This window comes from Ochotona princeps, chromosome 13 (assembly GCF_030435755.1).
Source record: "Ochotona princeps isolate mOchPri1 chromosome 13, mOchPri1.hap1, whole genome shotgun sequence".
Classification (NCBI taxonomy): Eukaryota; Metazoa; Chordata; class Mammalia; order Lagomorpha; family Ochotonidae; genus Ochotona; species Ochotona princeps.
In genome coordinates, this window is record NC_080844.1 from 19,537,258 (window position 1) to 19,551,304 (window position 14,047).

Genomic DNA, 14,047 nt, shown 5'->3' on the forward strand with positions numbered 1-14,047 from the left:
TTTAAGTGTAATATATTTTAAAATAATATTGTATATGTATTTACTTACACACACACACAGAGGCTGAAATAGGTGACTCCATGGTGTAGATCCAAATGTCTAAGCATGTTACTATCCTAAAAATTGAGATTAAAAATCTGTTTTCTACTATCTTATTTAAAAGGAAATAGATTCTTTTTGGAATGAATGCAAATACGCTATGATGTGAAACATACACAAGCATTCTAGTCCTAATTTTGGTGTTTATTTATTAAAACTAAACTTGAATCAGCAACTGGGCTATCTAGTCACGAAAGAAAAGTATGCTTATTTTTTTTCTTCTACACAGAGAGTCACTGAGGGTAAATGACAGAAACTGTGTGATCCTTGTGAGAAAGTTTTTGCTCTCTAAATGCAGAATATGTGCATTACCATCACTATTATTATGCGGTAGCTACATGAAATGCAATTTTCCAGTATTCCTATAGACTTTATCTCTTGAAAGAAATGCATTTGAAAAATAAGTAGAACTATTTCATGGCTAGAGTGCTCAAAAAAAAAAAATCCTATGCTTCAGAAAACCACAATTTTAGAAATAGATGTAGCAAACTAATATTATCTGAAACTCCCTAAGAGATTACACTTTCTCGAGAAAACTGGTATACTTTAAAGGAAATACTTTAGATTGGCTAAGTTATTTTTCAGCATTCTATTTCAAGTTCTCTTGTCTACTGCTAAAAGAAAAGGATCTGTGTGCTGCATGATGAAATGTGTTAGACACAGCCACTTTCTAAAATTTGAGGAATAGATTTTCTAATGCCTAAAGATATCTTTTTAAAAGTTCATAGAGATAAAAGTGCTCATAAAATGTTTATTTGCAACAAGTCTTTCAACAGAAGTAAGTACCCATATAAACTTATAAAATGGTTCACTCTTGGATCTTTCAATAAAGTCAACAGTTTCTACCATAGTGATTTAGTTGTCAGTGACTCCTTATATAGCAATTAAGCTAATAAGAGATGATTTTGACATTATTAGAAATTATTACTTTTTATTTTAATGACTAACTGACTTAAATATTTGAGAATGAAGGGAGTAAGGGTATGTACGTCATAACACGTCTCACATGAGGCAACACTACCTGTAGTTTAGGCACAAGTCACTTTTCCAAACATGCAAATAAGTATATTTAATCCAATCCTAATGTTACATTCACTGTAGATATTTTTTCTGGATAAATTTATCTGGTTAGACTCACATTTCTTAAAACAAAATGCTATCAAATCAGAAATTGGTGTATAAAATTCTATAGTTGAAATTAGTTACATAACTATTCAGTATATGGCCAGCACTGTATAATGAATTTGTCATAGACCAAGTATGTTTTTCTGTACTTAAAGCTTACCTTCTGAAAATTATTATGTATGTTAATGCTCCCAAGAAGGCCTAAATGTTGAAGAAATTGGGAGTTGGAAAAACAGAATGGTTGGTATATAAAGGAATACAAATCAGGAAGTTATGTGCCCTGTTGTATCACTTTTCAGTCCAGAGCAGACACTAATTGTATATTGTTTTGCCTACCATAGTTATAGAATGAGATACAAACTCAATTACGAAGGAGAGTCCATATGTGTTTACTAAAACACTTTGTTTTGCTGTACTTCCCCTAGAATTGGCCAGCCACGTTAATCAGGAAATAAAAATACACCCCAAAGCATACGAGCCCCAGCAGTGCCCTGCTAGCTGGTTGATATGCAGATAAGGAGGACATGCAAAGAGGTTACTTGATTAGCGTAGATTTGTGAAGGTAAACTGGACGAAAACAAACAGCACCGCATTCGCCTTAGTTCTAGGTGGGGAATTCAAAGCCATTAGAACAATGTTTGTTTTTTTCTTATACTGCCTTTATTTATTGTGTACTTTTTGAAATAGTGCTGAGCCATTTCAGTGCTTAAATAGCAAAATGAAGATTAAATTTTAATTTCCATAAATGTTTATTCTGGGAAAATCATCATCATTTGATTTCTATTATTTAGGGAGAAATGTTTACTTCTTAATAATGGTTAGTCATATAGTATAGCATTTAATTATGTTAATTTGAAATGATGACAGAACTACTTCATGGATACCATGTCAGTGGGAAACAGCTGTGACTAATAAAGCACACCTGGTTCATACCTTTTGGACTTTTGGAGGTTAGTAATACAGGAATAAATAGGAATATCAGACCAATGTTCACCACCTATTTCTGAAAAAAAAGGTAAATGCACTGTTGTACACAAAGGAGGTTTTAAAGAGAGAGGTGGGGAAATGAAAACTGGAGTTGTTCCATTCTTTCTGTGTTTCTAAAACAGCATGTTTGTCTTACCTTCCTTATAGCTTTATGCTTTCATTGCTTTGGTATTCCTTTTGATTGTGAGCAGGAATGAAAAGAGATTAAGGCAATTTTGTTAATTTTTTTTGAATGGTCATCTAGAGAAAGACTCAAATATTTTGTGATAAAAAGCATACCTTGTAGGGAGTACTGTCTGTGCATGTAATCACCATGTTGTCAACAGGCATGTTTGAGACATGATGCATTATCCCTGCATTTATCATCCAGTGCACTCATTCTTTTGATTTCAGTTTATTTGTACTTACTAGTGACTTTAACTTATTTGAGGGCTTTGTAATGTAGTTCCTCATAGTCATGAGTAAAACAGATATATCAGCATTTGCAATTCTTAAAAGATCTATTTATCTACTTATTTGAAAGGCAGAGTTAAGAGACAGACAGAGATGTTCCATTGAAATGTTCACTCCTCAAATGCCCACAGAACCCAGGGTTTGACCATTCTGAAGCTAGAAGCCACAAAATCCACCCATATCTCCATGTGAGTAACAGAACCTCAAGTGTTTGAGACATCCTGTGCTGCCTTCCCAGGTGCATCATCAGGAAGCTGGATTGGAAGTAAATAGCCAAGCCTTGTACCAGGCACTCTTTATGGGATGATGGTGGCTCAAGTGGCCACTTAGCCCTCTGTACCACAGCACCCAGCAGACATCAGGTGCTGTAATTCTTACTGAATATATATTCCCATTAGCAAATGACTACCTATTCTCACATAAACTCTGTTAGATGGATTTTAGAATTACTTGGATCAGGCCTTATTCCTTTGACCCAGTATCTCGTCACAATAACTCAGGAATTTGGGTTAAGCATTTATCTATTTTAGGCAAAAGATGTGTTCTGATACAACAGTAAGAATTTATTCCTTGATTTAAACTTCTTTCCTGTCCAAACTTTTCAACTTTTTCAAGCTTGCCTCAATATCTCTGCTGTAAACAAAATGTTCTAAAGAAAATGGAACATAATTGTTAGAATAAAATCCTTTCCAATTTCTAACTGAAGGTTCACAATTTGCAAAACACAAATGACTGAAGCATATCAATTATGTAGTTTGGCCTCTTTATAAACGTTCATTGTGTAGTGATTTCCCTGTTTTTGAAAACTGTGCAAACTAGTTGTGACAAAAATGTGACTCGTTCCTCAAACTCTGAGTTGAAGACAATACGTGTGTAGAAAATATGAAGCAACTACAGAATTTTCCTAGCTAAAAAAAGAGAAATTATGGTTTATCTTTGTACAGGATTTGAATCAGGAGCTAAAACAAATAAAATACAGGTGCAAGAAGACAGTTATGTCTCATCAATAACAAAATTTAAAAAAAGATGTAATTGTGCAGGGTTCCAAAACTCATTAGCAAAGTAGTTAGCAAATATTAGTGAATTATGTTTATAATGCCACAAATCACTTTTCATTAAAACCTGAAACATTAATTGCATAATTATGGATTATCCATAATTATCCATAAAAATTGATATTTCAAGTATATCAGATCACCTACATTTAAATGGATTTTGATGATTACAGAGAAAATGTCTTCTATTTATGGTAGTGTTTTAATTCATGAGATACATATAGTAAAGTTAATCAGTAATTAATCACGTATACCTATAAACAGAGTTAAGATGACTTTACTATGCAAAAAAAAGACAAACCGCCTTATAATGGTTGCACAACCTTACTACACTTCTATCAATAAGCAGTGTTGTTTATTCTAAAATTGCATTAACCAAAGGGCAGGAACTAAGATGCATGTGGAAGAGTCAGCCCTCTTTCTAGAATATGTCACCTGCAGACTCAATGGGCAATTGCATAGTCCCCTGGTCCACTTTGTCCATTCCAAAATTCTTGTGTGGTTTCTAGAACTTTTTAGGTCTTTCTAAAGTTTCAGAACTGTGAATCTCAACCCTTACAGTGTATCATAATTAACTAGGAGTTTTAACAAAAAAAATAGGTATCTGTGGCCATTGTTGTGGCTCAGTGGATTAAACCCCTAGTAGCAATTCTGGCATCTCACATTCCCAGTACTGGTTAGGGTCCTGGCTCTTTCACTTCCGATCAAGGGGTCTGCACATGTGCCTGGGAAGAAAGCAGATGATGGCTCAAGTGCTTGAGCCCTGTGCTCCACATGGAAGGCCTGGGTGGAGTTACTGGCTTCCACCTGTCTCAGCCATCATTGTTGCCTGCTCCCCTCTCTGTCACTCTGCCTTTAAAATATGTAAACAAATACATGAATAACATGTTTTTAAGATACAGTTATCTAAATACAACCTCCAAAAATGTCTGATTTGTTAGTCTGTTATAAAGTTCAAATGAAGTAATTTTAAGACACTGAGGTGACTCTGGTGTGCAGATATAGGCTCAGACTCACTTCATTCCACAAGGCGTATTTCCAGGCTAACTTCCCAAAGCCCAAACATAACAACGTTGGTGGTATATTAAGAAATATAAGAAATACATCATTGTTTCAACGCACAAAGAATGATATTTAAATATGTACAATACATTATGCAATCTAAAGGGATTTACTGTCTTGCTAAATATGGCAAGCATACTAATTATTGTTGACCAATGATTTCACTGAAAAATGTATCTCTCTGCATAGCCAGGAAATGCTTGACCGCATACACAGAAACTGTCACAGGGTTTGATCCCAACAGATGCCCGTGTTAAGCACCTGTTGGAGTCAACTCTGCCACTGACCCTTTAAATGGGATGGAGTCTTAATTTTACAAAAGCATCAAGCCAGTTGGAATGCTAGAAATGCACATTTGCTGCTTGTCTTGCATGCCAGAAAACATCTCCTGAATTGCAATTTTGATCTTTGATTGTGTAGCTAATGAAAGAACTCTACATATAGAATTAAGATAAACTAGCTGTTTTAAAAAGTTTGTTAAAGTTGATTTCAGGTAATAAGCCAACAATGAAAAAAACATTGTTGTGTTTGCTCTCTAAGGAGTTTGTTAACAATTGACCTGTCAGAAAACTAGAACTATGGTTGTAAATTTAAGAATGCTGGAAGCTCATCTGGAAAGCTGTTTTATAGCTCTCCCACTGGAGGATGTAAATTTTCCTTTGGTAATAATGGGACATCTAAAATGTTTCATAGCCTAATATCCCACAGACCTCTGGCGGATTCTGTTCAAAATGGACAAAAGTTGTTAATACCTTTACCTCAAGTATCATTAGTCATTTCTATCTATGGTAGAGTATTGAATCGAGTTCCATCAGGCTGAAGGTCATGGGTGATACAGCATCATTCCAATACTTTAATTCTGAGACAGCTGATTTACTCCCTGACCTTACGTTATGAGTGGGCGGATCATCTTCATCTTTCTGCCTTCCTGCCCGTTCTAAAAATAGTAAGGCCTCTAACAAGGAGATATTTTAAGCAGCTCATATTCACTTGTCTCATCAGGAGCAGCTTATTTTGGCCACTTGCATGTGTCGGATTTGCATGTGTGCAGAGCTGAACTGTGGAAGTGTTGTCCCTACTGCTCACTACTGAGCTAAGAAACTTGCACACAAAAAGAGGCTGGTGCTTCCAGGTCAGAGTTTTGGCTACAAGTCTGTGGGTAAACATAAATGAAAGGAAGATGACCTTTTAGGAAAGTGAATATGCTCTCGCCATCAGCCATTTCAGACATTCGCACACCAGTCCTGAGGTTTTTGGATCTGTTGTCATAAAACCTGGCTGTGATTTTGCTCCAGAGACTTCCACGATCTTGCTGCTTCTCATAAATATTTGTAAGAGACACTGCCAACTTGTGGATAAGGGAAACTAATGAGAAACTGCCAACTAAAATTTGAACAGCAAAACCCAATACAAGCAAAACCAAAAAATCCAAAGCAAAACCAAAAACGAAAAACTCAAACCACCCGTGCTCACAAGAAGACGCGTAGGAAAATACCAAGATGTAATTCTGTTTGGTAACTGGATTTAGCAGTCACTTCACTGGCATGCAGTGGGTACTTTGTATTTTTCTACTTTGAAAGAAAAACAAGTGCAAATCTTTGTTATTCTGCATAACTGGGACCAAAGCATTATGAGTGTGAGAAAACATAGACTCTAAGAGCAAGATGGAATTTCAGCAGGTAAACCCTCTTCCACAGTCATGTCATTCCAGTGCAGTTGTACATGGGACTCGTGTTTGCACCTCTAAGAAATTTCCATTTTTTCGCATCAAAAAATCCAGATACGAAGCCGAAGCTGCTTTCTTCGCTAACCTGAAGCTGTCTGATTTCAACATCATTGACACCCTTGGAGTTGGAGGTTTCGGACGAGTGGAACTGGTGAGTGATTGTTCTTTAAATGCTTTTGGGAATGTCTTCATTCCATTGCTTCTGCTTCCTCATCATTGGTTTTCATTTAGCACAACGATAATTAAATATTGTCAAGCAAGTGTGTTTGCAGCAAAGTAGGTTTTGTTAGTCAATAAATTAAGCATAAACATCAAATTACAAAAAAATTTCTTCACATTAAATGAAAACTTAATTCATTGACTTTTTAGTGAGAAGTCATGAAGCTGATTTCTTTAAAAAAACATTTTAAATTATACTAACTTATGGGATACACTGTTCTAGCTGATATGCCATAATCATTGTTGTCTTAGTTCTAAACAATACTTACAATTGCAATAAGGTAAATACATCTAAAAGAAAATTGTGTGTGTGTGTGTAGGAGTATAATAAATAAAGTAAATGTTCTTATAGTATTCCTCTGATTCTATACCTGTGTTTAGAGTTAAGGATTTTACTATTTTATACATTTATTTCAAATACTAAGACTTGATAAAGACATTTTTGTTTCAGTTCACAATTCTATAATTGTGTAAATACAAAGGATACTCTGTTTTGCATCTGGTTCAAATATAAAATTTCAAACTGACACGTTGTAACAAAAGTTAGACAACAGCGGGTTCTGGTTGCTGAGATAGCTGCATTCCATGACGGTGGAGATAAAACTCTGATTTGAGCAGGCACTTTCCTTTCTATCTTTCTGCTGAACATGGCAGAGTCTCTGGTATCAGACACCAATACAGTATGTGAGGAACTCCCCGTGTCTGTGTAGTACAGTGCAGTAAACAGTTACTGTTGCCATCGCTCAGGAGAAATCCCCTTCCATTAAAGGTGGAATGACCCAGAGCTATTTCTGACAAGTGTTCATGTGAGCTGCAGCTGGGATTTCTGAATGTGACAGTCAGAAATTAGACAAGTTTCCACACCCATAATGCACTTCATGGACTTTGCATTTTGCTTCCCTTAACAGTAGTTGGAGATACTGTAATAGTACTTCATGTGATTTTATAATCCATTGTTTGCCCATAATAATTTGAGTGTTTTCAGTTGCAAGAGTGAAAAATCAAGATCTAGAAAAAAGGGAAAAAAACTTCATGTTGGTTTTCAAGAGCTTGGGTTTTGTTTTGAGTTGTACTTGTTGATTTAGCAAATGAGGACATGCTATTTTGGTTACCAAAAAGAAGTGCACTTATAGCTTTATGAACTCTGAGAGTTCTCTTATCTTTGATCTGGGAATCTTCAGGATGCAGATGAGATATTTGAAGAAATATAGGAATTTAGTTTGGATTTTTGAAGTATTGTAAGATTGAGCTATTATTACTAACAATATTTATTATTAATAATAGTGAGTAGTCAGAACTCTTGAAAAGCACTTCGAGATCATATCAAACTGAACAGTTAAATTCCAAGCTGATAATGAAAAACTTGTAGGAAATTATCTATAAAATCTGTAAGGAAATATAAATAGTGACAAAATTAGAGAAGATTTAATGTGGGCATATAAAAAGTAATGCAGTTTTTAAAAAATATGTGTGTGCCTATTGGTGTGTATGTGTCTATATAAGCATCTGTATGTTTTAGTGTAAACATTTTCATGTGTAATCTCCATCCCAGACTATACTCATTAGTTTATCCTAATTCTAAATTCATGGACATTGTATTTTGTCTCTTTGACACAGATGTTTAAAAAATAGTGGAGCTCCTGTAAAAACTTTTCAAACCATTGACTAACAATAAATCCATATGTAAAATGAGTATGCAGTAGTCTCCCTAACTACTGAAGTCATATGCCCTTTCGTTACCTTGCATGTCCCAAAACATGGTGGGACAGGCACAGTGCCCGCACTGTCTTCATTTTAAGTAGGATCTGCATTTAAGTGAGCCGTGCTGCCCTAGATTTCATTCTCTGAGCTACCATTACTTCCTGATTGTCTGATCATATTAATTCCTGGAAATGACTCCTCTGTGATTGTTCATCTTTTACATGCAATTAGTAATTCTAGAATTGGAAACTGACCTCAAAACTTCAATTATAAATACATGTGGCAGTCATCATATAAATGAATTACCATGAAATGTATTGAGATGGGTGCCCATATCAATCATGGTCAGGAGGAATTTGTAGTCAGACCCCAGTTCTGTTGTAATTATGTAAGTTTTCTCTTGGCCAGTCTCTGAGAAATGATGCATGCAAGATAAATTTGTCACTGTAATAGAGTGTTGGTTCTAAGCAGCATAACTCATTTAGACTCATATAGAGCACTGAGTAAAGAAATTATAAAGGGTTATACTTAGCTACTGTCCTTTTATTTGCAATATGTTGAATACATACATGACATTGCAAAACAACAGAACGAGGTGAACTTTAGTTTGATAATAGCATTTTCTGGGGAAAAAAATCCCTAGGTATAAGATTATGACATCTTCCATAATAAGAAATTCAGAAATTTGGAGTTCTTAACTCCATTTCATGCTAGACTTGCATTAAGTTCATAGATTTTTTTTTCATCACCTCTTGCCATATAGATTGTTATTCTGTGTTATGATACACCCTTCAGACTTCTTAGCAGCTCTTAATTTTATCATTTATATCCAAAGATTCAGAAATTTTTTCAAGCAGGAGAATTTCTAAATATTTTAGTATCAGTTTTTAGAGATGAGGTACTGATTTGGCCAGTACTAAATTTAAATAGTTCTAAAGATGGATTTATTTGAAAAGCAAAGTGGCACAGAGAGAAATGAGAGAAGAAAAGAGATTGATGGATGGATGGATGGATGGACTTTGTATCTACTGATCTGTTCTCTCAAAGGCTATCACAGCCAGATTTCATCCAGACTAAAGTCAGGAGCTTGGCTTCAATCTAGGTCTTCTACATGGTGGAGGGGAGGGACACAAGGAGTTAATGATCTCCCAGTATTCCCAGGTACATTAGCAGCAAGTTCGATAGGAAGCAGAGCAGCCATACTTGAACTAGCACTCTAATATTAGATGCTGACATCACAAGTAGCAGTTTAACCCACCGTGCCATTGTGTTAGCTCCCTTCCATATTGTTCACTGACAACTCTACAAGCTTGAAGTAAAGACCCAATGAAAATATGCAAAGGATTCTTACTAAGGCTTTCCATCTTTGTCATAATATGAGGGTCTTTAGAGGTTTTATGGAAAATGTGCATTACCTATTCTATGTTCTATGAACTTTTTGAAACTGTCTTGCACTTTTAGAATCAATCACCTTGATTAGTTTAATATCAGATATGTCCTGTTCACAATAATTACTTGTTCAGGGCTACCAGTTTAAAATACGTTGTCCATTTATGGTATCACAAATAGCAGAAGAACCAAGCCCTCTTAATATGTGACTTACTGATTAAAGCTGTAACTTCTGCTGTGTAATAATTGCATTATCCCTTTAGTTTAGAAGATTTGATTATAAAAATATTGATTTTACAAATCATAACAGGGAATTCATTTCATTGCTTTAATGCCACATTCCTAATTTACCCTACTTTTATTTTTGTCAGATGTTCCTGCTTTACAGAATAGATTTGTACAAATTACCGCCACTTATTTTTAATCTGGCAATGCTGTGTGGTAGTCATTTTAAATATTAAATATTTATTTGTGCAAGAATCCAAGTGCTTCTTTTGCCATGGCACCATACTTGAATAAAACAGAGGAGTCAAAGATAGCAAACATAATTTCTGCTTTTTAAAACTGTATTCTTTCTATGTCAGTTAATATGGCTATGAATCATGTATTTTCTGTTGGGAGTTATACAGGTCAACAGAATGTAGCACATCACCCTAGAACTCAGTCTACTAGGAGAGACATTTGTGCAAACTAATGAATCAAACTTGCAGAAAGTTATGAACACCACAGACTTGGTACATAAAGGAGCAAAGCTTCCTGGGGAATGGTGACGGGCACTTCTAAGGCAGAGGATCAGGGACAGTTTTGACATATAGAACCTGAAGCAAGTGGTACATGCATGGGAAAAACAAAAAATGCTACAGAGACAATTGTTTATTAATAGGAAGTTGATATTGCTTCCTTTGCAAAGTAATCAAACTTCCCATATGAATCATCCTTTATAAACTACACATTGCATTTATATCCACAACCAATTCTGCCTAGCCAGTTACTCTGAACCATATTTTTTTAAAAAGATTTATTCATTTTTTATTACAGCCAGATATACACAGAGGAGGAGAGACAGAGAGGAAGATCTTCCATCCGATGATTCACTCCCCAAGTGAGCCGCAACAGGCCGGTGCGCGCCGATCCGATGCCGGGAACCTGGAACCTCTTACAGGTCTCCCACGCGGGTGCAGGGTCCCAATGCATTGGGCCATCCTCAACTACTTTCCCAGGCCACAAGCAGGGAGCTGGATGGGAAATGGAGCTGCTGGGATTAGAACCGGTGTCCATATGGGATCCTGGGGCGTTCAAGGCGAGGACTTTAGCCGCTAGGCCACTGCGCTGGGCCCACTCTGAACCATATTTTATAGGAAAAATATAAAAACCAGCCTATGGCCACACAGTGCCTTAAACAGCTTTTGTTACTGTTTAGAACTATGAACTTTTGAATATGATTTAACTTTATTTGAAAGAGGCAGAGTTCTCCCACCTGCTGGTTCATTTCCACAGTATCTGTAATATTCATGGCTGAGACATAAAGTTCCAGCTTTGGTTCCCCATCCCCTCTTGCACTGACCATGAGTGCCACAGCCCCAAAATTAACTTAGATAGACAGAGAGAGACCAATATGGAAAGTTTTGAACAGACAGGAAGTCAGCTGGCCTATAATTTTCTCAGCCTGTACCTTACTAGTCAGACTCCCGATTTGGCTTTTCCTAGACCTCACTAAGTAGGATGTAAAGTTCAGTTATTCCTCACTTGATAAGTTTTGGGGGTTTCTCTGCTGACCTGCCTAAGATTGTTCTATTCTTCAGTCATTAATATATGGCTTGTTAGAGTTATAAAACTGTTTTGATTAGCCTAAAATGCACGAAGTTCTGTAAAATCTTGCTTGGATACTATAAACTGCTAAGTTAAAAAAAAAAAATTGGAGAGCCTAGAATTGGAGTCCAGTCTCCCAGGAGGTGTAGGGAGCTATCTCCTACTGCTTCCCAGAGTGTGGGTAAACAGGAAGCTTCCTTGAGGGGCAGACTTGTCTCTCAGACCCAGGCACCCCAGTATGTGGCGGGGGGCCCCAAGCAGTGGGTTAATAACTGCACCAAATGCCTACAGGAGACATCATCTTAGCTTCTACCACCACAGAATCAAAGACATGTTATCTCACTGTCATATGTGTAACTTTGTTTTTTCAAGGTTTTTTAAGATTTATTTTATGTATTTGAAAATCAGTTATAGAAAGGGAAAAACAGAGACACAGAGATCTTCCAGTTAACGGTTTACTCCCTAAAGGTGTCAGTGAAAGCGCTGGGCCTGGCCAAAACTAGGAGCCAGGAACTTCTGGGTCTCCCCTGTAGTAGGTGGCAGGGACCTAAATACCTGAGCCATCTTTTGCTGCTTTACTCAGGCCTCTAGCAGGGAGCTGGATCAGAAACAGAGCAGCTGGGGCACATGCTGGTGTTCAGATAAGATGTTGGCATTACAAGCAGTAGCTTCAGACGCTACACCTCAGTGCTGGGCCTACAACTTTGCTTCAGTATCTTTTTCTAGACCCTAGTGCTTGGACCCCTGCTGTGCATGTGGGAGACCAGTCTGGCTTTCCTGACATCCGGCTTCTCCCTGGCTGTTAAGATCATTTGGAGGGAGGCCCAGTGCATAGACAGTCTGTGCCTCTTCATTACTCTGCCTTTCAAATAAATGTAGAATCTTATTTTTTTTCCCCCTAGAATTCAAGAACCTGAATTAGACATGAATTCAGAATAGATGTATTGATTATCTTCTCTACATTCCCATTTCTCCCGAACCTTCAGAGGATTCCCTATGTTTTAATCTTTGGAGCTATTCTAGTGACAAAAATGTCTGTAAAAAAAAAATCAGAACAATGTGATCTAAAAGTCACACAGCTGTGCAATTAGACTTTCTGGATTGACCTCTTGCCAGCTGTGTATACTTAGTCATGGACTTAAACCTTCAGGCTGTTTCTCTATCTAAAAATGAGCGTAATAAAGTATGCCACACAAATTTGCAAAGATGAGATAAATCCAAGCTCCCAAATGGTGTCTTAAACATCACTAGTCAAGGTGTAATCAATATTTTTATCATTGTAATAATAATTTATGAGTACTAGCTCTGTTTATTACCTTCAGCCATACCCATAGAAAATGAGAGGAACAGGATGATTGTGCTGCTTTTTTTGCACATTGCAAAGCCAATCTCTGCAATCTAAGTAAGAGGCAGAGGTCTTCAAATGACCTTCAGTGATAGCTTCTATTAAATTCCCCCAAACCACTAAAGCTCTTTACTTTCTGATCTGTCATGAAAAGAGATGGGAAACAGTTTTCAATCTTCCCCAGGCTGAACCTGTGTGCACCTGAAGTTGTCTGCTTTTATTTATCCATTTCTCTTCCAAATTGTAAAGTCCCACCTCTCCACCTTTCCATGGGAGATCATTTTTGGTACAGCATGCTGAATTGTATCCAGTTTCTCCACAGCCTTCTCAATCCATGACACTTCAATTCTGTGTAATGAGGACCTGGCTCTTGTCAAGTGCGATAGAAAGGTTACCTCTCATCGATTCTCTGTTGCAACCTAGCTGACAAATCCCACAACAGGATCTCAGGAAGGGACAATGTGTTAGTAAATTGCAAGCGTCATCCCACACTACACTGTGGCAGCAGGGTCTGTGTGCACAATGGCACCCTTACAATTCCCCCTGCATTTCTGCCAGCAGTGTGACTTAGATGTAAGTAAGCTTACAGGGCTATGTAACCAAATGAAAAAAAAAACAAAAAACAGGGACCAAAAGCTGATTAAACAAGTAATCAGGTAATAAACTCCTTGCTCAGTCCACAGAGTTTTGTTTTGTCATAATGGAAGGCAAGCAAGTTAACTCCAGAGGGAAACCCCATGGAAGACGAAAACATTTCAAGCGCCAAGCCTTGCAAGCAGTGAAATAGAATAGCTGTGGAATTACTGGATGGCAGCAGCACCGCTGGTGCCTGGTGTGACTGACACCGCCCCAAGGCCTCTGTGCCTGAGTAGGGAGAGACTCGACACAGCCTTCAGACAGCCTTTTCTCAGGTTGTGCTCAACCTGGTTTATTGGTAAATATTTAATCTAATCTTATCCTTCAGAAGATTAAAACCACTCACAGTGTAATAATTGTGAAAAATAGGATTTCTAATGAAGTAAGTGAAAGAGCAAATGAAAACTCAATCCAGTAAGCACTAATTGAGCATCAGTGTGG

General features: G+C 37.0%; 1 protein-coding gene across 4 annotated transcripts in view; it reads left to right on the forward strand.

The window, feature by feature from the left end:
• The window catches only part of PRKG1 (protein kinase cGMP-dependent 1), a 1,159,635-nt gene that overhangs the window by 1,117,623 nt on the left and 27,965 nt on the right, over nucleotides 1-14,047 (forward strand). For 3 of the 4 annotated variants that reach the window (XM_004583389.2, XM_004583388.3, XM_058671972.1), the window contains one exon: nucleotides 6,562-6,658. In XM_004583389.2, coding sequence (XP_004583446.2) covers nucleotides 6,562-6,658 — 97 coding nt within the window. Of the gene's footprint in view, nucleotides 1-2,113; nucleotides 2,175-6,561; nucleotides 6,659-14,047 lie in introns of those variants that run through there. The other variant, XM_058671973.1, reaches the window with a different exon arrangement.